This window comes from Megalobrama amblycephala, linkage group LG21 (genome assembly GCF_018812025.1).
Source record: "Megalobrama amblycephala isolate DHTTF-2021 linkage group LG21, ASM1881202v1, whole genome shotgun sequence".
NCBI lineage: Eukaryota > Metazoa > Chordata > Actinopteri > Cypriniformes > Xenocyprididae > Megalobrama > Megalobrama amblycephala.
Window position 1 is genome coordinate 31,753,051 of NC_063064.1, and position 26,995 is coordinate 31,780,045.

Genomic DNA, 26,995 nt, shown 5'->3' on the forward strand with positions numbered 1-26,995 from the left:
TCACTGGAATAAATTACATTTTACTATATATTCACATAGAACACAGCTATTTCACTTTGTAATAAAATTTCAAATATATATATATATATATATATATATATATCTGTGTGTGTGCATTTGGCACAAAACAATAGCATATGGCCTTTAACTGAGGTATTACATTTCACTGTTTGACTAAGCAACAGGAAGTTTATGATCTAAACAAAATCTCTCTCTCTCTTTCTCTCAGAGGGACGTGAGGTTTGTTTGCCCGGTTTCTTGGAGACGGAATTGGTTATTTAAACCCACAACACTCCTGTGAACTCCGTTAAGAGCCGTTCAACAGCTTCAGAGGAGACGAGGCTCTTCAGGATGGATGTTTGTCACTCCGGAGACTGAAGTCTGAGACCGGACGGCATGCCTTACCTCGTCCACACGGCTCACGCCCAGTTCGTGGCTCTCTGGCTCGGGGCGGTCGGCTGGATCCTCATCATAGTGACCGTCGGGCTGGTGGAGTGGCGGGTTTGGGAAGTGTCTGACCTGTCTGTCATCACCTCCGGTCTGGCTTGGGTGGGTATTTGGAGAGTGTGTTTTTATAGTCACGTTCTGATCTTATCCAACAATCAGATCATGTTCTGTCAGAGGATTCATTTGTCGGAGTCGTTCACGCCACCGGAAATCGCCACGGCACAGGTGCTCATGCTAGTGGCGCTGATTCTGGGGCTCATGGGAAACGCCAGCGTTGTTTACGGCCTCAGGAACGTTTACTTCGGACTGAACACGTTTAAAGCCATCAGACTGGCGTTTTACGCCGGCGGGGTTTTGTTCATCCTCACCGCGGCTGCTGCGCTCGTTCCCGTGTGCTGGAACCTCCATTCGGTCGTGAACAATCAGACTATAACATTCCCAGCTGCGTTTCTCATGCCTCCCGCTCCTGCAAACCAGTCTGTTGGACCTGGTATCATCGTGGGGATTTTTGCATCCGTCCTGTTGGTCAGTAGCGGGGTGGTCTTTCTGTCCTACAGGGTCCCGGTCATGCTGGAGCCCAAAGTGAGGCCCTCATGGCCCGGAGAAGGATGCTCGGGAACCCGTGTGAACCCCCAGGGAATTGACAATCCAGCTTTCCAAACACATCCATTCTGAAATCCAGTTTTTAGGATGGATGTGAATGTGTGATGACCATCAGTAGCTAATTATGATGCTGTAACTTTTACTGTACAAACACTGCCAGACCCAGGAGACCCTCATAATCAAATAATACTAATAATGTGCAAACTATATTTTCCAGAAAATAAGTCAGCAATGTAGCAAATTTACATCCTTAAAAGGAAAAACACACACATTTTATTATTATCTACTTTTGTAAAATACTGGTAGGCCTAAATAAAATGAAACATTTACAGACATTAAACACTAAAAACTTATTTTATTTCCCCTCATTCCACAACAAATTCTCAGGAACAGATCAGGAATGAAAAATATAAGTAGGCCTATAATGGCATTCATTATAAACAACATTTCTTATAAACGCCACGAATACAAAGTCACTTTGGAATATAAGTCGCACGTTTCAAATAAGAAAAAAAACAGGACTTATATTATGGAAAATGGTATCTGTTTACATACTTTCTGCATTGAATTTTGCCATTGTTTTTGTGCTTTTATCTCGGGGTTTTTGTATAATGTATTTGAATTGTTTAAACGGTCTGTCATTGAGATGTGTATTATTAAAAGACTTTATGGCAGATAATTTTATCTGTTTGTGATGAATTATATAACTGAATATCATTGGCATAATTATGTTATGTTTTCTAATGATATTACCAAGCGGAAGCAGCATGTATATTGAAAATAGCAGTGGGCCTAACACAGAGCCTTGTGGCACTCCATAATTTACTGACGTTACTTTGGATAATTTCACTGTTTAAAAAAACAAAATGTTAACGTCTGATAGGTACGATTTAAACCACCTTAATGCCTGTCCCTGAATACCAATGTAATATTGCAGTCGATCTAAGAATATGTCATGATTTATAGTGTCGAACGCAGCACTGAGGTCAAGTAAAACTAGTACTAAGTCATTTTAACAAGCGCAGTTTCTGTGCTCTGATGAGGCCTGAATCAGGACTGAAATGTTTCATAGATATCATTGTTTTGAGTGGAGACAACTATTTAAAGTATTTTAGACTTAATGGAAGATTTGAAATGGGTCTGTAATTTGCCAATTCATTTGGATCTAGTTGAGGCTTAATAACTGCCAGCTTGAACGGTCTAGGAACATGTTAATAATATTGAGAAGAGGCTTTTCTGCTGCAGGTAGTTTAGTGGGTATTGGATCTAATAAACATATTGTTGGTTTAGATGTAATGATAAGTTTAACTCTTCCTGTTCTATAGCTGTAAAGCTACAATTGTTTTTGAGGGGAGATAAGTGAGTCTGAATCATAAAACGCTGTCAATGGTTGTACGTTTTAAAATGTATTTTTGATGCTTTTGATTTTCTCAGTGAAGCCAAACCCAAATTCATGAGCACAACTGCATTAAACTCCTGTTCGACTATAAAAAATGGTTCATTACTGTAAGAAGAAGATATAAGCTTGGACAGGGACTTACGAGACAGACTGTAATCCTGATGATCAAGTCAATGAAGGAATTAAGGGGATTATTTCCTTTATCTTTCTTTGCTTGATCCTGCAGGAACTTTGTGATTGTAATGGATTTTTTTTTAACAGTAATTGTTGGGTAATTCAAGTAGACATAAGCTTGTCCACACTGAGAGAACATTTTTTTTTCCAGCGGGAAAATAACTTTTACATACTAAAAGTACTTCGCTGGTGATGAAAAAGTACAGCAGCCTTATCAGTTTGCATGTAAGCATTAGCGTATAGTTTCACTACCGCAAAATTCATCAATATTTCATAACGTGAATCTAAAAAAAAGTGGCAAACAAACTCCCTTTGTTGTGCAAGGGATTGTGGATAATGTTTGATCAAAAAGCATGTGCTTCCTTCAAAGTATGAAATTGGAAGCACTAATATTACTTTTGCATACTATTTGAGATGGATAATATGCGAACCAAGACCTTAATTAGCTTGTTTAGGTGTGTTTGATTTTAATGTTTTAAGTTTACTAAGACTTATTTAAGTGAACTAACATTAACAAAGGTTGCTTTAAGAATATATTGCTCATTAGTTAATTCATTGATGACCTTATTGTAAAGTGTTACCATTATTATTGTTGTTAACTCTGGTAGATAAAAACCCTTGAGTCAGGTGACAGTCATGCAGGAAGTGGAGGGAACTTGCGTCATCGAGGCGCTGGCTTCAGTCCATGGCTGGTAGGTGTGGATCTCGCATCTCGACCTCTCCGGAGACCCGCTCATGTGAACTAGAGCGGAGGATGGCAGTGGCAGGGCACGTGAAAAGCTCTCCAGACGATCACTACGCTAATTGTTAGGCTGGAAGTGCAGTCTGTGCCAAAGCAGTTCTCTCTGAGGTCCACATTGTGCCAAGACCGATGGCAGCAGAACAAAAGGCCTCTCTTATGCACGATCAGAACCAGAAACAAGCACAGTAAACCCAGATTTCTGTTCAGAAATTAAATGGTACAGTAATTTAGATTTGTGTAGCTCAAAAAAAGGATGCACTGCACTAGCAATGTCAAAGTCATGGGTTCAGTTAATTTCCAGAGAATGCAAGCAAGTCAAATTGTATAAAAACATGCTGTTAAATGAGCATTATTAAAGTCAGCATATAATGTGCATGTTTAATTTTGAAAAAAATATTTTGACCTTGTAGGCTAAGTTTGAATCAAAATGTCAACTGGTCCATTCACTTAAACGACAGACTTCTTCCTGATGACGTATGCAGAATTCACCAATCATTTAGTGTGCTTAAACCCTGCCCCTGCATGCTCATTTGCATACACATTTGAGAGCCACGCCCACATCTTAATATCTAATCAACAACTGATGCTCAGAACCAAGCCCGCCCTACATTTTTTTTCATTTACACATTACTCGCCCGTGTGTGTCTCGTCATATCCGTAAAATAAAGAGAAGCTGCTCCGCCTACTTTGATGCGTGTCTGGTCAGAGAGTGGCAGAGGTTCTTCATCACAACGAGTGAGAAAGATTGACATGGAGCCGCTAAATCTCCAACCTCCAAGGAATCACTCGTTTTAAACAAACTCCAAACAGAGAAGAGTGTTGGCGACAGAGCTCGTAATAAAACAAGAATCAACATCAGCTAGTCAGCTTGAGATCCTTTCCATCTAAACTGGTTATATCTCTTAAGCCTTGTAATGAATGTTTTATGGGCAGTAGGATAATCATATTCATCTGCACAGAGCCAAAGCACAACCAAAACAATGTTCTTCCACAAAATGCATGCATATTAGTTTTTTAACCACTAGAGGGGCTAAAGTTACATAGTGTGCCCTTAAAGGGGTCATGACTTGAGAAATCAAATTTGCCTTGATCTTTTTGACATATAAGAGGTCTTTGTACCATTAAAACATCCTGCAAATTTCATAACTTAAAACATCAAAGCATTATAAACAAAGCATTGATATTGCAATATCTGTGACATCACACGGGCAAATGCATATGCACGCCTCCAGAGCAAGAATAGTTATACATCAGGAATAATTATACATAATCACACCACAGGCCCCGCCCACAGGTACCATAGGTCCCGCCTACTAGCATTCAGTCGCTTAACGGCTGACATTTGCCTAAACTGGATGTGAAAAGAAGTCAGAATTGTGAGATATAAACTCGCAATGGCATTAGCCAATCATAACAGTGGGCGTTTACTGACAAGCCTTAAAGGAGCCGCGCCTCATACCATCCTGCAGATTTCAGCTCCAACCCCAATCAAACACACCTGAACCAGCTAATCAAGGTGTTCAGGGTTGCTTGATAATTACATACAGGGTTGGAACTAAAGTCTGCAGGGCGGTAGCTCACCAGGAGTAGGGTTGGACACCCCTGTTTGAATTTGAATTGCATATAAAATTTCCATCCATTTGGATTACACAGTTTTAACCCAACTAATAAACTTAATCCCACTAAAGAAAATCATGACTTGGAGGAACCGTTTCATCCATACGGCTCATTATCATAAAGGAAGTGGGCAGGAAGCCGTCGGCACCATGTGCTCCTGATAGTGAAGAAACCTTTGTATGTAAAAGATGGCAAGATTAACATACAACGTTATAATGAGTCCATTGTGGAAAGCCAACAAAGAGAACCTTCATCTAACAGCATGAACCCGGGCCGGGCAGAACCGCCGAGACTGAGATGAGCATGAGAAGATCCGATCGACACAAACACTCGTTAAAACAGTTAAAACATTTCAGACAAGAAGCTGAAGGGATTTGGAAAGTACATGATCAAAGACACATTCCTCCTGCAGAACTGGGCTTGAATCCATCAGGACACACATCAGAGATCACACACTTCTGTGAGGTTTCAGAGTAAATGGATATCTTTTATATAATGATGTTGTCTTATGTAATGCAATTTTATCTCAGTGAAGATAACTGAGGGTCACGTTGAACACTTTCACCAAACAATGTGTGTTAACATTGTTTCTTTTCAAGTTATGCTGCAGACTGAGATTAAAAGTAATTGTCACTTTCAAGCTACAATAGTTGAAGCAGATGAAATTATACTGCACATTTCATCATCCTATTATCAAATCAAATCTAGATCCGTTTTTCTCCAAAAAAACATTTTTTATATATTGATAATATATGCAGGGGAAATCAAAAATCGGAGAATCTGAAAATCTATATTAAACTTAAATTATATATATATAATTAGTGCATTTAGTGCAAATAGTGCATTTTCCTGCCCTCTATTGGCTGTTTTAAACTATACCGATTATTGGCCGATATATTGGTGCATCTCTAATATATATATATATATATATATATATATATATATATATATATTATATTATATATATATATATATATATATATATATATATATATATATATATATATTATATTATATACACACGTATATGCATATATATATATATATATGTACCGGTATATATAGATGCACCGATATATCGGCCAATAATCGCTATATATATGTATAATCATGTGTATGTATATGTGTGTGTGTGTGTGTATGTGTGTGTGTATATATATATATATATATATATATATATATATATATATATATATATATATATATATATATATACATATACATATGTACTGGTATATATAGATTCACCAATATATCGGCCAATAATCGGTGTGTGTATATATATATATATATATATATATATATATATATATATATATACACACGTATATGCATATATATCCATGTACCGGTATATATAGATGCACCGATATATCGGCCAATAATCGGTATATAGTTTTATATATATATAATATGTGTGTGTGTATATATTCTCCAGTGACTGTAATCAAGTTGGAAAAATGAAAAAAAAAAAAATGCATTAAATTAGAAAAATGCCATTCAATGTGAAAAAAGCTTTTTTACTAGTCTCTGACCTTTGAACCTCACTGCATGTAAATGTGGTTTATTAAACATTTTAAAATATTCTTTCTTAAGCAATATTGTCATAAACATGCATGCTTTAAACTATTAAATTAGAGCCACGTGCACAAAGTTAAAACATATTTTTGTGAAAACTGATATTTGTTGACATTTTGATGAAAAATCACTTCCATCTCTTCACACATCACATGACATTCAGCTGATTTATTGACTGATCATCACAACTTTGGTACTTTGTCATGTCAGAGAACACAAGATATAATTTCACTCGCTCTCTTTAAGTGCTTTAAAATATAAACACAGACGAACTGACAAGCTTGCAGCTGGTTTTCAGGTAATATTTGGATAATTAGCATAAAATTGTCTCTCTTATAAATGACCTCATAGTCATAAAAGTCTAGGTTGCACTTTCTTGGAAAGTTTGCATATTTCATTTGCATGATTAGTAAACTATAAATCATTCACGTGCAGATCTGGGAGTCAAATGAGCTTATAAAATGATTCACAAATAGCTTGCAACAGTACTGATGATTTCAAATCAAAATGAATGGTAACACTTTACAATAAGGTTCCATTTGTTAACATTAATTAAACATGAACAATAAAAAAATGTTCTAAAGCATGTTAATTTGACTAAAAATCAAAAGTTGCATGTGTTAATATTATATCTAATGGACCTGAGCTGATGAACTAACAATGAATAGTTGTATTTTTATTAAGTAACATTAACAAAGACTGTAATAAATGTATTGCTCATTGTTATTTAAATGCATTAACTAATAGTACCTTATTGTAAAGTGTTACCAAATCTGACACAAAAATAAAAAACAAAAAGTAGCAGCATTTATTTACACACAAATCTACTCACATATATCTGATCAATAGAGATCACTGAATTATTATCTGCGCAGTAAAACATTAGTTGAAGCAAAACTGTGCCTTTAACCAACCATTCGTCTCACACATATTCTGTCCTCCCGCGTTCTGAATTCCTCATTCGTGCTCCGTTTAGCGGTATAGTCTGGTGTAACGGGCACGTTTCCTCTCGCAGACACAAGCAGGAGGTGACCAACAAGAAACCAGCCACCAAATGCAAACACCCAGCGGTCCAGCCGAAGAAGAGCGCGTCTCCGAACTCCCAGCGAGGAACCACGCTCGGCACGCTCTCGTCGAAGAAGCGCAGGACCGTCAGGTGCGCCACGTTGGAGACGGGCACGAGGCCGAGGACTCCTGCGACGAAGCACATGATCCCCCCGAGCATCTTCAGGGTCCGCTTGGCTTCGAAGGTCTCGGTGCGTCTGCAGCTGTTCACCAGGTAGATGCCCGGGACGGCGAAAAACAGGCCGATCAAACCCGCCGCCACCGTGGTGCACATCAGGATTCTGGCCAGCCGGATGTCAGGAGGGAGACCCAGCAGACTGTCATACGGCCGGCACTCGGTCACCCCGAGATCCTGCACCACACACGTTCCCCACAGTCCCAGCTCGAAGCTCTCTGTAGGCAGGAGCTCCGTGGAGAGCGTGAGCCACCGGGGCGAGGCGGTGGTGAGGAGCGAACACAAGCAGGCGACCAGCGAGAAAAACACACCCAGCAGCTCCAGGGCGCACACTCCAGGGTCCATGACAACCTCTCCTCCTCCTCCTCCTCGCCGTCTACTAGTTAGTAGACTGAAAAGTGCCGAGCGCTGACAGGAGCATTAGTGTCCGGGATAAGCCTCTGCCGAGGAGTCGCGCGTCATCTCGGGTCGGGTGGGCAGAAGCGCTCTGATCTCTCTCAGCACAACAACATCATTCACATATGCAGATCATCTGAAAACACACACTCCCGCACAGAGATTCAGTGCTCCAACTAATGCTCTGCACCGATAATAATTCATGGATCTCTGATGGTCAGATATATTTGAGTACACTCTAAAAATGCTGGGTTAAAAAGAACCCAAGTTGGGTTAAATAAGGACAAACCCAGTGGCTGGGTTAACTGTTTAACCTCTGTGACTCTAAAAATGCTGGGATAAAAAGAACCCAAGTTGGGTTATATATGGATAGCAATTGGGTTGTAAAAATGCTGGGTTAAAAATAACCCAAGATGGGTTAAATATGGACAAACCCAGCAATTGGGTTGTTTTGACCAAGTGGTTGGGTAAAATGTTTAACCTCTATGACTCTAAAAATGCTGGGTTAAAAATAACCCAAGTTGGGTTATATATGGATAGAATTGGGTTGTAAAAATGCTGGGTTAAAAATAACCGAAGTTGGGTTATATATGGTTAGAATTGGGTTGTAAAAATGCTGGGTTAAAAATAACCCAAGATGGGTTAAATATGGACAAACCCAGCAATTGGGTTGTTTTGACCCAGTGGTTGGGTTAAATGTTTAACCTCTGTGACTCTAAAAAATGCTGGGTTAAAAATAACCCAAGTTGGGTTATATATGGTTAGAATTGGGTTGTAAAAATGCTGGGTTAAAAATAACCGAAGTTGGGTTATATATGGTTAGAATTGGGTTGTAAAAATGCTGGGTTAAAAATAACCCAAGATGGGTTAAATATGGACAAACCCAGCAATTGGGTTGTTTTGACCCAGTGGTTGGGTTAAATGTTTAACCTCTGTGACTCTAAAAAATGCTGGGTTAAAGATAACCCAAGTTGGGTTAAATATGGACAGCAATTGTGTTGTAAAAATGCTGGGTTAAAAATAACCCAAGTTGGGTTAAATATGGACAAACCCAGCGGTTGGGTTAAATGTTTAACCTCTGTGACTCTAAAAAATGCTGAGTTAAAAATAACCCAAGTTGGGTTATATATGGACAAACCCAGCAATTGGGTTGTTTTGACCCAACAGTTGGGTTAAATATGGACAAACCCAGCGATTGAGTTGTAAAAATGCCGGGTTAAAAATATCCCAAGTTGGGTTAAATATGAACAAACCCAGCAATTGGGTTGTTTTGACCCAGCGATTGGGTTAAATGTTTAACCTCTGTGACTCTAAAAAATGCTGGGTTAAAAATAACCCAAGTTGGGTTAAATATGGACAAACCCAGCGGTTGGGTTAAATGTTTAACCTCTGTGACTCTAAAAAATGCTGAGTTAAAAATAACCCAAGTTGGGTTATATATGGACAAACCCAGCAATTGGGTTGTTTTGACCCTACGGTTGGGTTAAATATGGACAAACCCAGCGATTGAGTTGTAAAAATGCCGGGTTAAAAATATCCCAAGTTGGGTTAAATATGAACAAACCCAGCAATTGGGTTGTTTTGACCCAGCGATTGGGTTAAATATTTAACCTCTGTGACTCTAAAAAATGCTGGGTTAAAAATAACCCAAGTTGGGTTAAATATGGACAGCAATTGTGTTGTAAAAATGCTGGGTTAAAAATAACCCAAGTTGGGTTATATATGGTTAGAATTGGGTTGTAAAAATGCTGGGTTAAAAATAACCCAAGATGGGTTAAATATGGACAAACCCAGCAATTGGGTTGTTTTGACCCAGTGGTTGGGTTAAATGTTTAACCTCTGTGACTCTAAAAAATGCTGGGTTAAAGATAACCCAAGTTGGGTTAAATATGGACAGCAATTGTGTTGTAAAAATGCTGGGTTAAAAATAACCCAAGTTGGGTTAAATATGGACAAACCCAGCGGTTGGGTTAAATGTTTAACCTCTGTGACTCTAAAAAATGCTGAGTTAAAAATAACCCAAGTTGGGTTATATATGGACAAACCCAGCAATTGGGTTGTTTTGACCCAACGGTTGGGTTAAATATGGACAAACCCAGCGAATGAGTTGTAAAAATGCCGGGTTAAAAATATCCCAAGTTGGGTTAAATATGAACAAACCCAGCAATTGGGTTGTTTTGACCCAGCGATTGGGTTAAATATTTAACCTCTGTGACTCTAAAAAATGCTGGGTTAAAGATAACCCAAGTTGGGTTAAATATGGACAGCAATTGTGTTGTAAAAATGCTGGGTTAAAAATAACCCAAGTTGGGTTAAATATGGACAAACCCAGCGGTTGGGTTAAATGTTTAACCTCTGTGACTCTAAAAAATGCTGAGTTAAAAATAACCCAAGTTGGGTTAAATATGGACAAACCCAGCGGTTGGGTTAAATGTTTAACCTCTGTGACTCTAAAAAATGCTGAGTTAAAAATAACCCAAGTTGGGTTATATATGGACAAACCCAGCAATTGGGTTGTTTTGACCCAACGGTTGGGTTAAATATGGACAAACCCAGCGAATGAGTTGTAAAAATGCCGGGTTAAAAATATCCCAAGTTGGGTTAAATATGAACAAACCCAGCAATTGGGTTGTTTTGACCCAGCGATTGGGTTAAATATTTAACCTCTGTGACTCTAAAAAATGCTGGGTTAAAGATAACCCAAGTTGGGTTAAATATGGACAGCAATTGTGTTGTAAAAATGCTGGGTTAAAAATAACCCAAGTTGGGTTAAATATGGACAAACCCAGCGGTTGGGTTAAATGTTTAACCTCTGTGACTCTAAAAAATGCCGGGTTAAAAATATCCCAAGTTGGGTTAAATATGAACAAACCCAGCAATTGGGTTGTTTTGACCCAGCGATTGGGTTAAATATTTAACCTCTGTGACTCTAAAAAATGCTGGGTTAAAAATAACCCAAGTTGGGTTATATATGGACAAACCCAGTGGTTGGGTTAAATGTTTGACCCAACCTGCTGGGTAGTTTTATTTAACTCAACTATTGTTTTAAAATTACTATATTGGTTGCTTAAAATGTATATTATTATAATTATTATATAATGCATATATTATAAACACACATTTGAAAAATAATACATATTTCATACATAGTAAGAATCTGAAGTTTCTGAAATAAAGCAGCAAAAGAAATAAATGACTTTCTGTGCTTTAAAGGGCCTACGTTTTAGTGCTTTTATTGTTTGTTCCAAAAGGTTTATATATAATTTAAAGTTGTTTATAAAACATAAAAGTTTTGTTTTACAAAGAACACACTTCTTCTTCTGTAGATGGTATTAAATAAAATAAATAACTGCAAAATTAAATGTCATTCTGAAAACAAAAACACATCAAATATACTCCAGTTTTCTGGCTTTCAGAATCTTTCAGTAGTTTCTCTGCGAGGACAGTAATGGCTAATAGCAAGTAAACACACTTTTACTGTAGTAACAATAACTCTAGTGAAGATAAAGACTGATATTTGAGTGTAGGACACTAACTTCTGTCACAGAAAAGGCTGAAGAATGGTGTAAATTATTCCTCTCAGTAATGGTCACATGATATCTGTTACTTTTCTCAGCGCGAATCAGGATCGACCAGCTTCAGTCGTTTGTGATAGCTGGATTTACTCTAGACAACATTGAGGTTGTTTTCCATTTGTATTCGAATAGATTATAATTTCTACTGTTTTCTGTTTTCTGTTTTCTGCCGCGCTGACGCTCGCGCACGCTCAGTGACGCTGACTGTAGACGCCCTGACGTCATCACTGTATGTCGCCGTCCTGCTGGATCAGTAAAATAATCTGATGTTATGATGGACAAACACTACAAACCATCGCTTCATCTCTGATTTTATTACACCTACAGCGACATGGCGGAGGCAGATGGTGAGGCTCGTGTTTGTTTGATCAGAATCATCGTGTGCACCTGCTGTCTGTGACATCTTATTATGGGCATATGTTGATATGTGTAGGGCGTTTAATTCATTTCAGTTTATTCAAGCATGTGTGTTTAACATGCTGCTGTCACGTGATGTGTGAAATCTGAGGGATATTTCTGTAAGGCCTCTCGAGCACCGTTTCTATTGTGTGTGTTTTTCTCATATTATTGTGATGAATAAAGCTTGATTCATTGTGAAATGTTTATACTCTAAAAATGCTGGGTTAAATATGGACAGACCCAGCGATTGGGTTGTTTTGACCCAGTGGTTGGGTTAAATGTTTAGCCTCTGTGACTAAAAAATGCTGGGTTAAACCCAAGTTGGGTTAAATTTGGACAGACCCAGCAGTTGGGTTAAATGTTTAACCTCTGCGACTAAAAAATGCTGGGTTAAACCCAAGTTGGGTTAAATTTGGACAGACCCAGCAGTTGGGTTGTTTTGACCCAGCAGTTGGGTTAAATGTTTAACCTCTGCGACTAAAAAATGCTGGGTTAAACCCAAGTTGGGTTAAATTTGGACAGACCCAGCAGTTGGGTTGTTTTGACCCAGCAGTTGGGTTAAATGTTTAACCTCTGCGACTAAAAAATGCTGGGTTAAACCCAGGTTGGGTTAAATTTGGACAGACCCAGTGATTGGGCTGTTTTGACCCAGCGGTTGGGTTAAATGTTTAACCTCTGCGACTAAAAAATGCTGGGTTAAACCCAAGTTGGGTTAAATTTGGACAGACCCAACGGTTGGGTTGTTTTGACCCAGTGGTTGGGTTAAATGTTTAACCTCTGCGACTAAAAAATGCTGGGTTAAACCCAAGTTGGGTTAAATTTGGACAGACCCAGCAGTTGGGTTAAATGTTTAACCTCTGTGACTAAAAAATGCTGGGTTAAACCCAAGTTGGGTTAAATTTGGACAGACCCAGCAGTTGGGTTGTTTTGACCCAGCAGTTGGGTTAAATGTTTAACCTCTGCGACTAAAAAATGCTGGGTTAAACCCAGGTTGGGTTAAATTTGGACAGACCCAGTGATTGGGCTGTTTTGACCCAGCGGTTGGGTTAAATGTTTAACCTCTGCGACTAAAAAATGCTGGGTTAAACCCAAGTTGGGTTAAATTTGGACAGACCCAACGGTTGGGTCGTTTTGACCCAGCAGTTGGGTTAAATATTTAACCTCTGCGACTAAAAAATGCTGGGTTAAACCCAAGTTGGGTTAAATTTGGACAGACCCAGCGGTTGGGTTAAATGTTTAACCTCTGTGACTAAAAAATCCTGGGTTAAACCCAAGTTGGGTTAAATATGGACAGACCCAGCGATTGGGTTGTTTTGACCCAGTGGTTGGGTTAAATTTTTAACCACTGTGACTAAAAATGCTGGTTTAAAAGCAAGTTGGGTTAAATTTGGACAGACCCAGTAGTTGGGTTAAATGTTTAACCTCTGTGACTAAAAAATGCTGGGTTAAACCCAGGTTGGGTTAAATTTGGACAGACCCAGCGATTGGGCTGTTTTGACCCAGCGGTTGGGTTAAATGTTTAACCTCTGCGACTAAAAAATGCTGGGTTAAACCCAAGTTGGGTTAAATTTGGACAGACCCAACGGTTGGGTTGTTTTGACCCAGCAGTTGGGTTAAATATTTAACCTCTGCGACAAAAAAATGCTGGGTTAAACCCAAGTTGGGTTAAATTTGGACAGACCCAGCGATTGGGTTGTTTTGACCCAGCGGTTGGGTTAAATATTTAACCTCTGCGACTAAAAAATGCTGGGTTAAACCCAAGTTGGGTTAAATTTGGACAGACCCAGCGATTGGGTTGTTTTGACCCAGCGGTTGGGTTAAATGTTTAACCTCTGTGACTAAAAAATCCTGGGTTAAACCCAGGTTGGGTTAAATTTGGACAGACCCAGTGGTTGGATTAAATGTTTAACCTCTGAATAAAAAAAAAAGCGGGGTTAAAAATAACCCAAGTTGGGTTAAATATGGACAAACAGCGATTGGGTTGTTTTGACCCAGTGGTTGGGTTAAATGTTTAACTTCAAAAATAACCCAATAACAGATATACATCTGCTATATATATATATATAACCATTACTATACTATAGTACTACTAAACACTTAAGTATACATGTTAATTGTCCCAGAATGCACCTCGTGAAGTGGGATGAGAGAATGTGTGTTTATTGATAATCCGGTTGGTTCTCCGCAGGCATCAGCAGTGCGACTCCCACAGAGGAGATGAACGGCGCCGGGAACCTGATGGACTTCTTGGACGAGCCGTTCCCAGACGTCGGCACTTACGAGGACTTTCACACCATCGACTGGCTGAGAGAAAAATCCAGAGACACGGACAGACACCGGAAGGTGAAACAGACCGGCAGACACTGATATTATGACAATGTGCATTTTTTAATCATTAATTAATCATCAGGTTTTGTGTGTTTTTTACAGATCACCAGTAAGAGTAAAGAGTCCATGTGGGAGCTGATTAAGGGTTTGCTGGACGCCTGGTCAGGATGGCTGGTGATGCTGCTGATTGGCCTGCTGTCAGGTGCAGAGACACGCCCACTCATGACCTCACTGATCAAAGCACTTAATATTCAACATCTCGGTCTCGTCTAACACAGGCACTTTGGCCGGAGTGATCGATCTGGCTGTTGATTGGATGACGGATCTCAAGGAAGGGGTGTGTCTGTCTGCGTTCTGGTACAGTCATGAGCAGTGCTGCTGGACGTCCAACGAGACCACCTTCGCCGACAGAGACAAGTGTCCTCAGTGGCAGAAATGGGCTGAACTGATGACCGGCTACACAGAGGTAGAGTGAGGAATACGCTGAAACTCATTTTTTTTAATTGATGAAATGAAAACAGAATCACAATATGGCTTAGTGTGATTATCAAATCATGAAGGCTGTGCTTATTTACATGTGGATTTCCATCAAAATAAATTTGCACTGTAAAATACAATTATGATTATTGTTATTGTTATTATTATATAAATATAATATTATTTTATTATATTATTTTTTCTTAAATACTAGATTTTTTTATTTTACAGTAAAATATTGTTTATTTTCTTATTTTGTTTAATATTTTTATTTTGTAATAATAATAATAATTATAGTCATATTTATATATAACCACTTGAAATTGGCCGAAATGCAGTCCTACAATCATGCGCAGCAAACCTGGAACTTTTCTTTTTTTAAAATCACATTTTAAATTGCAATTGCAATTTTTATCTGAAAAATAAATCTTAAAAAATCTTGAATATTGTTTTTTTTTTTTTTATTTCACACTGAAATATTACAATTGTAATATTTCTTATTTTGTTTAATATTTTTATTTAGTAAATTATAATAATTATATATTTATTATTAATAATTATATTGTTATTATTTAATTAATATATTAATATTAATATTATTATTATTTTTTTTTTCTTAAACTAGATTTTTTATTCTATAGTAAAATATTGTTAAATATTTTAATTTTGTCAATAATAATAATAATAATAATAATAATATTTAAAGTCATATTTAAATATAACACAAGAAATAGGTCAAAATGTGCAGTCGTTTATTATATTATACAAACATTTTATTTTTTTAAATTGCATTTTAAATCGTAATTTCTATACAAAAAATAAATCTTAAAATGTCTTTATAAAAATATTATATATTTTTTAATTTCACAGTGAAATATTACAATTGTAATATTTCTTATTTTGTTTAATTTTTTACTTGGTAAATTATAATAAATATATTTATTATTAATTATATTATTATTATTATTATAATAGCCATATTGATATTTAATCACAAAAAAATTGGTCAAATTATGTGCCACTTTTTGTGGCGCAATATTGCAGCTCCAATAGTAATGATAAGATTGATAAGATTATAACCCTCATGAAATCTATGTTTAAACCTTAATTAAACAATTTAATAATCAATTAAAAAGGCCCGATTAAAAACGGGCCTTTTGCTGCCGCCATCTTCTGGCCAGACGTGGTAATTTTTTCAGGACTCGTTATTGTGGTGCATTATTGGATTGAATGAGTGCACATCACAACAAATGGTTGTCCCCTCAAGTGTGGCCCTATTTAAGAGTATAGGGGTCGATTTCATGTCCTCTTCATACTCTCTGATATATCTGTGTAATTGTGTCCTCAGGGCGCTGGGGTGTACGTCCTGAACTACTTCCTGTACGTGCTGTGGGCGCTCTTCTTCTCCTTCCTAGCCGTGTCTCTGGTGCGAGTATTTGCGCCGTACGCCTGCGGATCAGGAATACCAGAGGTACGGAAACTCCATGCAGGTGAGCTGATATATAAGTCCAGATGTCCGAGAGTGTTTAGTTTGTGTCTGTCGTTCAGATAAAGACGATCTTGAGTGGCTTCATCATCCGAGGGTATCTGGGGAAGTGGACGCTGCTCATAAAGACGGTCACGCTGGTGCTGGCCGTGTCGTCGGGCCTCAGTCTGGGGAAGGAAGGGCCGCTCGTTCACGTCGCCTGCTGCTGCGGCAACCTGTTCTGCAGCCTTTTCTCCAAATACAGCAAAAATGAGGGCAAACGCAGAGAGGTGCTTCATCTGCTGCGGTGATGAGTGTGATGATGTGAGAGGAAGTCAGACGAGTGTCCTGAAATCTGCTGCTTTCGTTTGTTTCAGGTTTTGTCAGCAGCTGCGGCTGCAGGAGTGTCTGTGGCGTTTGGAGCTCCAATCGGAGGAGTGCTGTTCAGTCTGGAGGAGGTACACACACACACACACACACACACACACACACACACACACACACACACACACACACACACACATTCTTGTACATACAGTGGTGTGAAATCCTGATTTTTTTTGCATGTTTGTCACACTTTAATGTTTCAGATCATCAAACAAATTTAAATATGAATCAAAGTAAACACAACACGCAATGAAGGTTTTTATTATGAAGGGAAAACAAAATCCAAACCCACATGGTCCTGTGTGAAAAAGTGCTGTTAAAACTTAAGTTAACTGTGGTTTATCACACCTGAGTTCAGTTTCTCTAGCCACACCCAGGCCTGATTACTGCCACACCTGTTCACAATCAAGAAATCACTTAAATAGGACCTGCCTGACAAAGTGAAGTAGACCAAAAGATCCTCAAAAGCTACACATCATGTTGAGATCCAAAGAAATTATTGAGATCTATCAGTCTGGAAAAGGTTATAAAGCCATTTCTAAAGCTTTGGGACTCCAGTGAACCACAGTGAGAGCCATTATCCACAAATGGAGAAAACATGGAACAGTGGTGAACCTTCCCAGGAGTGGGCGGCCGACCTCAAGAGCGCAGCGACGACTCATCCAAGAGGTCACAAAAGACCCCACAACAACATCCAAAGAACTGCAGGCCTCACTTGCCTCAGTTAAGCTCAGTGTTCATGACTCCACCATAAGAAAGAGACGGGGCAAAAATGGCCTGCATGGCAGAGCTCCAAGATGAAAACCGCTGCTGAGCAAAAAGAACATAAAGGCTCGTTTCAGTTTTGCCAGAAAACATCTTGATGATCCCCAAGACTTTTGGGAAAATACTCTGTGGACTGACGAGACAAAAGTTGAACTTTTTGGAAGGTGTGTGTCCCATTACATCTGGCGTAAAAGTAACGCAGCATTTCAGAAAAAGAACATCATACCAACAGTGTGATGGTCTGGGGCTGTTTTGCTGCTTCAGGACCTGGAAGACTGTGATAAATGAAACCATGAATTCTGCTGTCTACCAAAAAATCCTGAAGGACAGTGTCCGGCCATCTGTTCGTGACCTCAAGCTGAAGCGAACTTGGGTTCTGCAGCAGGACAATGATCCAAAACACACCAGCAAGTTCACCTCTGAATGGCTGAAGAAAAACAAAATGAAGACTTTGGAGTGGCCTAGCCAAAGTCCTGACCTCAATCCTATTGCTGTGGCATGACCTTAAAAAGGCGGTTCATGCTCAAACCCTCCAATGTGGCTGAATTACAACAATTCTGCAAAGATGAGTGAGCCAAAATTCCTCCACAGCGCTGTAACAGACTCATTGCAAGTTATCGCAAATGCTTGATTGCAGTTGTTGCTGCTAAGGGTGGCCCAATCAGTTATTAGGTTCACTTTTTCACACAGGGCCATGTGGGTTTGGATTTTGTTTTCCCTTCATAATAAAAACCTTAATTTAAAAACTGCATGTTGTGTTTACTTGTGTTATCTTTGATTAATATTTAAATTTGTTTGATGATCTGAAACATTAACGTGTGACAAACATGCAAAAAAAAAAAAAAAATCAGGAAGCACTTTTTCACACCACTGTATATAAAAGTTAGAGTTTCATCATGCTGTTGTGTGTCTCTGCAGGTTAGTTATTATTTCCCTCTGAAGACACTTTGGCGTTCTTTTTTTGCCGCACTGGTGGCGGCCTTCACGCTGCGCTCCATCAACCCGTTCGGCAACAATCGTTTGGTCCTGTTCTACGTGGAGTACCACACGCCCTGGTACATGGCCGAGCTGGTGCCCTTCATCCTGCTGGGTGTGTTCGGGGGGCTCTGGGGGACGCTCTTCATCCGCGGAAACATCGCCTGGTGCCGGCGGCGTAAGACCACGAGCCTGGGCAAGTATCCGGTGCTAGAGGTGATCGCGGTGACGGGAATCACAGCCATCCTGGCCTTCCCGAACCCGTACACGCGGCGGAGCACCAGCGAGCTGATCTCGGAGCTGTTCAATGACTGCGGAGCGCTGGAGTCGTCGCAGCTCTGCGATTACATCAACAATCCCAACATGACCCGGCCGGTGGACGACATCCCGGACAGACCCGCCGGGCCGGGCGTCTACAGCGCCCTCTGGCAGCTCACGCTGGCGCTGATCTTCAAGATAGTCATTACCATCTTCACATTTGGCATGAAGGTAAGGGTGACGGCTTTCTCATGTCTTAAAGTTGATGGTGTTATTTATATGCTGTTAGAGCTGCATAATTCTGGATAAATTGAGAATCACGTTTTGTTTCAAATAGATATCACACTGGACGAATTAGAGTTTTTGAATGAATGATTCAATGACTCACTTAGAAAGATTTGACTTCATTACTGGATAAATTAGCATTTTTGAAGGATTCACTTGAATGAATGATTCAATGACTCATAAAGACTTCACTTGTTTAATTACTGAACAAATCAGTGTTTTTGAACAAATCTCTTGAATCAATGATTCAATGACTCACTTATAAAGATTTGACTTGTTTCGTTACTGGATGAATCAGCATTTTTGAAGGATTCACTTGAATGAATGATTCAATGACTCATAAAGACTTCACTTGTTTAATTACTGGACAAATCAGCGTTTTTGAACAAATCTCTTGAATGAATGATTCAATGACTCATAAAGACTTCACATTTGTTTCATTACTGAATAAATCAGCGTTTTTTAACAAATCTCTTGAATGAATGATTCAATGAATCACTTATAAAGACTTTTTTCATTACTGGATGAATCAGCGTTTTTGAACTAATCTCTTGAATGAATGATTCAATGAGTCACTTATAAACACATCGCTTGTTTCATTGCTGGATGAATCAGCGTTTTGAAACAATGAATGATTCAATGAATCACTTATAAAGACTTGTTTCATTACTGGATGAATCAGCGTTTTTGAAGGATTCACTTAAATGAATGATTCAATGACTCATAAAGACTTCACATTTGTTTCATTACTGGATGAATCAGCGTTTTTGAATGAATCTCTTGAATGAATGATTCAATGAGTCACTTATAAACACATCGCTTGTTTCATTGCTGGATGAATCAGCGTTTTTTGAACAAATCTCTTGAATGAATGATTCAATGACTAACTTATTAAGATTTGACTTGTTTCGTTACTGGATGAATCAGCATTTTTGAAGGATTCACTTGAATGAATGATTCAATGACTCAAAGACTTCACTTGTTTAATTACTGAACAAATCAGCGTTTTTGAACAAATCTCTTGAATGAATGATTCAATGAGTCACTTATAAACACATCGCTTGTTTCATTGCTGGATGAATCAGCGTTTTTTGAACAAATCTCTTGAATGAATGATTCAATGACTAACTTATTAAGATTTGACTTGTTTCGTTACTGGATGAATCAGCATTTTTGAAGGATTCACTTGAATGAATGATTCAATGACTCATAAAGACTTCACTTGTTTAATTACTGAACAAATCAGCGTTTTTGAACAAATCTCTTGAATGAATGATTCAATGAGTCACTTATAAACACATCGCTTGTTTCATTGCTGGATGAATCAGCGTTTTTTGAACAAATCTCTTGAATGAATGATTCAATGACTAACTTATTAAGATTTGACTTGTTTCGTTACTGGATGAATCAGCATTTTTGAAGGATTCACTTGAATGAATGATTCAATGACTCATAAAGACTTCACTTGTTTAATTACTGAACAAATCAGCGTTTTGGAACAAATCTCTTGAATGAATGATTCAATGAATCACTTATAAAGACTTGTTTCATTACTGGATGAATCAGCGTTTTTGAAGGATTCACTTAAATGAATGATTCAATGACTCATAAAGACTTCACATTTGTTTCATTACTGGATGAATCAGCGTTTTTGAATGAATCTCTTGAATGAATGATTCAATGAGTCACTTATAAACACATCGCTTGTTTCATTGCTGGATGAATCAGCGTTTTTTGAACAAATCTCTTGAATGAATGATTCAATGACTAACTTATTAAGATTTGACTTGTTTCGTTACTGGATGAATCTGCATTTTTGAAGGATTCACTTGAATGAATGATTCAATGACTCATAAAGACTTCACTTGTTTAATTACTGAACAAATCAGCGTTTTTGAACAAATCTCTTGAATGAATGATTCAATGAGTCACTTATAAACACATCGCTTGTTTCATTGCTGGATGAATCAGCGTTTTTTGAACAAATCTCTTGAATGAATGATTCAATGACTAACTTATTAAGATTTGACTTGTTTCGTTACTGGATGAATCAGCATTTTTGAAGGATTCACTTGAATGAATGATTCAATGACTCATAAAGACTTCACTTGTTTAATTACTGAACAAATCAGCATTTTGGAACAAATCTCTTGAATGAATGATTCAATGACTCACTTATAAAGACTTGTTTCATTACTGGATGAATCAGCGTTTTTGAACAAATCTCTATATAAATCTCTAATAAAGACTTTATTGACCAAAATCAAGATTGACCAGAATAATCATAATTTTGATTTTGGCCATAATCGAGAAGCTCTAATGTCACGTGATGTTTTTCCTCAGATCCCCTCGGGTCTGTTCATCCCCAGTATGGCAGTGGGCGCAATCGCAGGGCGTATCGTGGGCATTGCAGTGGAGCAGATGGCGTACCATCATCATGACTGGATCATCTTTAAGAACTGGTGCCGCCCGGGCGCTGACTGTGTGACGCCGGGTTTGTACGCCATGGTCGGTGCCGCAGCATGTTTAGGTAAGACACGACATCATTTCATTAGATCAAAATGTGTTTTTATGAGTGAAAGTTTTTCTGATGTACACTATTGGTCAAAATTGTTTGTAATATGTTTGAAAGAGTCTCTTCTGCTCATCAAGGCTGCATTTATTTGATCAAAAATACAGTAAAAATAGTGAAATATTATTTCAATGTAGAACAGCTGTTTTCTATGTGAATATATAGTAAAGTGTAATTTATTCCTGTGATCAAAGCTGAATTTTCAGCATCATTACTCCAGTCTTCAGTGTCACATGATCCTTCAGAAATCATTCTAATATGATGATTTGCTGCTCAAGAAACATTTATGTTTCACATAGAAGGAAGTTATTTTAAATTGCAATAATATTTCACAATTCTTACTGTATTTTTAAGTGACCATTAGTGTAGATTAGGAGCTGCAGAAGTGAGATGTTTGTCGTTTGTTCAGGCGGCGTGACACGTATGACGGTCTCTCTGGTGGTCATCATGTTCGAGCTGACCGGCGGTCTGGAGTACATCGTTCCTCTGATGGCGGCCGCCGTCACCAGTAAGTGGGTGGCCGATGCTTTTGGTAAGGAAGGCATTTACGAAGCTCACATCCAGCTCAACGGCTACCCGTACCTGGACCAGGACGAGTTCACCCACCGCACGCTAGCCACCGACGTGATGCGCCCGCGCCGGAACGAGCCACCGCTGTCCGTCCTCACGCAGGACAGCACCACGGTGGAGGACGTGGAGACGCTGATCAAAGAGACGGACTACAACGGCTTTCCTGTGGTCGTCTCCCGGGAATCGGAGAGACTCATCGGCTTTGTACAGAGACGGGATCTTATCCTGGCCATCAGTAAGACACACACACGTTAACCCGTCACCTAATCTGATGTGTCTTTATCTATCATTGATTTAGTTTGAACTCCACTTTGGCTTGAATGTGCTGCTCATTTATTGATTTTTATAGTTTACGTACCTTAACTAATCAAATATAATGTTCATATCAGGTCTGAAAGCACTGGGCTTACATGGATTGTATTTTTAATGGCATTTTTACAATATTCAGTGTTATTTGTTGTGATATTACAGAAGAAAGATCATTTCAAACAGTCGTTGTAGCCAAAAAGATTCAAAATGTTTAATGCAAGAAGTAAAACACAGTAAAATAATTGTTAAATAATATTGGCAATATTGGTGCATATAATAATATGATTTCATCATAATATTTTCATCATAAAACATAATAATATTTTAGTTTTTGTTTTAAATTTTATTTTTATATATTCAGTTTTTGCGTTAATTTTACATAGATTACTATTTTTATTAGTTTTTTTTAAAGTATGTTTATATAGTTTTTATTCAGTTTTATTTTTAGTCATTTTAGTACTAAAATGTAAAATAAAATGAGAAATGTTGCCTTGGCAGCTAGCTAAAATAAAATACGTTTTTTGATATTTTATTTCAGTTAATGTTTATTTTGTTTCATGTAACATTTTTAAATGATTTTAGTTTTAGTATATAATTCATTAAATGGTGTTCATTTAATGAATTATATACACAACCGGTCAAAAGTTTTTTTTTTTATGTTTTTGAAAGAGTCTCTTCTGCTCATTTATTTGCATTTATTTGTTCAAAAATACAGTAAAAATAATGAAATATTTTTACAATTTAAACCAGCTGTTTTCTATATGAATATATATTAAAATATAATTTATTCCTATGATCAAATCTGAATTTTCTGTTCACCAAAGCTGTTTATTTGTGTAAAAAAAACAGTAGAAAAAAGTGAAATATTTTCACAATTTAAAACAGCTGTTTTCCATGTGAATATATTATAAAATGTAATTTATTCCTGTGACCAAAGCTGAATTTTTGATAAAAAATACAGTAAAATTTTTAAAATATTATTATAATGTAAAATAGCTGTTTTCTATGTGAATATATAGTAAAGTGTAATTTATTCCTGTGACCAAAGCTGAATTTATTTGATAAAAAAAATACAGTAAAAATTTTAAAATATTATTATAATGTAAAATAGCTGTTTTCTATGTGAATATATAGTAAAGTGTAATTTATTCCTGTGACCAAAGCTGAATTTATTTGATAAAAAAATACAGTAAAAATTTTAAAATATTATTATAATGTAAAATAGCTGTTTTCTATGTGAATATATAGTAAAGTGTAATTTATTCCTGTGACCAAAGCTGAATTTATTTGATAAAAAATACAGTAAAAATGTTAAAATATTATTATAATGTAAAACAGCTGTTTTCTATGTGAATATATAGTAAAATGTAATTTATTCCTGTGACCAAAGCTGAATTTATTTGATAAAAAAAATACAGTAAAAATTTTAAAATATTATTATAATGTAAAATAGCTGTTTTCTATGTGAATATATAGTAAAGTGTAATTTATTCCTGTGACCAAAGCTGAATTTATTTGATAAAAAAATACAGTAAAATTTTTAAAATATTATTATAATGTAAAATAGCTGTTTTCTATGTGAATATATAGTAAAGTGTAATTTATTCCTGTGACCAAAGCTGAATTTATTTGATAAAAAATACAGTAAAAATGTTAAAATATTATTATAATGTAAAACAGCTGTTTTCTATGTGAATATATAGTAAAATGTAATTTATTCCTGTGACCAAAGCTGAATTTATTTGATAAAAAAATACAGTAAAAATTTTAAAATATTATTATAATGTAAAATAGCTGTTTTCTATGTGAATATATAGTAAAGTGTAATTTATTCCTGTGACCAAAGCTGAATTTGTTTGATAAAAAAATACAGTAAAATTTTTAAAATATTATTATAATGTAAAATAGCTGTTTTCTATGTGAATATATAGTAAAGTGTAATTTATTCCTGTGACCAAAGCTGAATTTATTTGATAAAAAAATACAGTAAAAATTTTAAAATATTATTATAATGTAAAATAGCTGTTTTCTATGTGAATATATAGTAAAGTGTAATTTATTCCTGTGACCAAAGCTGAATTTATTTGATAAAAAATACAGTAAAAATGTTAAAATATTATTATAATGTAAAATAGCTGTTTTCTATGTGAATATATAGTAAAGTGTAATTTATTCCTGTGACCAAAGCTGAATTTATTTGATAAAAAATACAGTAAAAATTTTAAAATATTATTATAATGTAAAACAGCTGTTTTCTATGTGAATATATAGTAAAAAATAATTTATTCCTGTGATCAAAGCTGAATTTTCAGCATCATTACTCCAGTCTTCAGTGTCACATGATCCTTCAGAAATCATTCTAATATGATGATTTGCTGCTCAAGAAACATTTCTGATTATTATCAAACAGTTTAATTACATGTATACATGAAAATGCCACACTGGGTCAAAAAGAGTCATTGAATCAGTTTCAAAATCATCAATTCTAACCACATTTTTGCTTCTCACGAGTATGAAAACTGATTTAATGACACAAGAAATTTTTTGCTCACTTGTACATCATATAAAATCTGTGTCTGCTCCTCAGAAAACGCGCGTCAGAAGCAGGACGGTGTGGTGAGTAACTCCGTGGTGTATTTCACCGAAGACGCTCCGCAGATTCCCGCATCAAACCCTCAGCCTCTGAAACTGAGACGCATCCTGAATCTGAGTCCCTTCACCGTCACCGACCACACGCCCATGGAGACGGTGGTGGACATCTTCCGCAAACTGGGTCTCCGCCAGTGTCTGGTCACACGCAGTGGGTAAGAACCTTCACAACTGCTTTATTTTAGGCAACTAATAATGATAAAAAATGCATATGTTAGGATTAGTTCATCTCCGAACGTATTTGATGCTTAATATATGCGAGGCGTGGCCAATGAGATTTCACGGTGGGCGGGGCTTCCATGCACATTGCTTCAGAAATAGTCAACATGTTGCATCTTATGTTCACTAGTAGCCAGTGCTTCAGAGGAAGAACTAGCATAACGTGATACAATCATGAGGTGTGTCTAATCGGAGATCTTTCTCTTTCTCTTACGTCAGACGTTTACTTGGAATCATTACTAAGAAGGATGTTCTGCGACACATGGCGCAAATGATGAACCAGGATCCTGAATCGATCATGTTCAACTAGCAGAACCTGAACAAAGTGAACAATCACAATCCTGTAGTTACTAAACTCACCTGTGTTCATGTGGCCAAAACAGGATACTTGTGTTGTTGATTTTTTTTTTTTTACAGCTGCTTTTGCCATATTTATATTTAATGTGCATTACTGTAAGCTGATGATTTGCATTGAAAATGCAAAGACATTCTGACAGGTTTTACTGTGTTTTTGAAGCATAAGCTGCTATACGGGGTGCGTTGATGAAGCTCGTTTCATTGGTATGTCGGTTTTTGTGAGTTTATTATATTCGTTTATTAAATAATATATCATAATGCAAAAGGTCAAAATGGAAAAAATAATCCAGAATACTAATCCGCTGTGTAAATACGATAGTTAGCATTTCTTCCAACACTAGATTTATCTGTTTTGTTATTATTATTTATTAATTCATTGTGAATTTTAGTATTGATTTACAAGAATGGTGATATTTTTTCTCTTGTATTGAAACATGAATATTGTCCTGCATCTGTTACAGATATTAATGTCCAATGATTACTCCAGTTCAGCACATCAAACTGAGGGTGTTATAATAATAAAAAAAATATTAAATTATTTTCAATGCATTATTTTACTATATTTAATCTTTAATTCATAAAATATTTCCAGAAAGTACAATTAAAAGATAAAACTTAAAAAGACACAGTGAGTTAAATGTTTTTGTATAATTATTTTATATTATATGAATCTCCTCAGAGGAAAAATATATTAAAAAAAATTGAGAACTGTAGCACTATAAATAAATGTGCATAGACTGTAACAAAACATCTGAATATTATTATTATTACAAAAACAATAAGAGCATAATCTCATTTTACAGTCACTTTTACAGGTCAGTTTAATAGAAACAAACTCAAACATGACAGATCCCTATTTTTCCATTCACAAAATAGTTAAAAAACTGGATAAACTTCACAATAAGGTTTCATTTGTTAACACTAGTTATCATGAACTAACAATGAACAATACAGCATTTATTAATCTTAGTTAATTTCTACATTTACAAAAGTTAGAAGCCAGTTAATATAGTTTATAATGTAATAAATATGGATATTTTTTCCTCACAAAAATCCAATTCTTCACTTCCCTGGAGTCATATGGATTATTTTTATGATGGATGGATGCACTTTTTGGGCTTCAAAATTTCGCCCTCATTCACTCCCATCCTGGAAGAGCCAGGATATTTATGAATATAAATTGTGTTCATCAGAAAGAAGATAGTCATA

The 26,995-nt window shown here is 36.7% G+C and overlaps 4 protein-coding genes across 4 annotated transcripts in view; 3 read left to right on the top strand and 1 right to left on the bottom strand.

Annotated features, from left to right (window-relative positions):
• The window catches only part of shroom2b (shroom family member 2b), a 34,076-nt gene extending 33,709 nt beyond the window's left edge, over positions 1 to 367 (top strand). The window contains exon 11 of the transcript XR_007182089.1: positions 230 to 367. The gene's annotated coding sequence lies outside the window, so the exon portion shown is untranslated. The remainder of the gene's footprint in view (positions 1 to 229) is intronic.
• Positions 368 to 396: 29 nt separating this feature from the next.
• LOC125256307 (claudin-34-like) lies at positions 397 to 1,729 on the top strand. Its single transcript, XM_048172189.1, has one exon. The coding sequence runs from the start codon at positions 397 to 399 to the stop codon at positions 1,120 to 1,122; it is 726 nt and encodes a 241-aa protein (XP_048028146.1). The 3' UTR covers positions 1,123 to 1,729.
• Positions 1,730 to 7,257: 5,528 nt separating this feature from the next.
• LOC125256730 (putative claudin-24) lies at positions 7,258 to 8,560 on the bottom strand. Its single transcript, XM_048172942.1, has one exon. The coding sequence runs from the start codon at positions 8,143 to 8,145 to the stop codon at positions 7,483 to 7,485; it is 663 nt and encodes a 220-aa protein (XP_048028899.1). The 5' UTR covers positions 8,146 to 8,560; the 3' UTR covers positions 7,258 to 7,482.
• Positions 8,561 to 11,886: 3,326 nt separating this feature from the next.
• clcn4 (chloride channel, voltage-sensitive 4) lies at positions 11,887 to 26,325 on the top strand. Its single transcript, XM_048173177.1, has 12 exons — positions 11,887 to 12,118; positions 14,359 to 14,513; positions 14,601 to 14,700; positions 14,777 to 14,964; positions 16,324 to 16,446; positions 16,524 to 16,730; positions 16,818 to 16,898; positions 18,511 to 19,056; positions 21,454 to 21,640; positions 22,092 to 22,487; positions 25,149 to 25,365; positions 25,649 to 26,325. The coding sequence occupies exons 1-12, from the start codon at positions 12,103 to 12,105 to the stop codon at positions 25,737 to 25,739; spliced, it is 2,307 nt and encodes a 768-aa protein (XP_048029134.1). The 5' UTR covers positions 11,887 to 12,102; the 3' UTR covers positions 25,740 to 26,325.
• Positions 26,326 to 26,995: the final 670 nt, after the last annotated feature.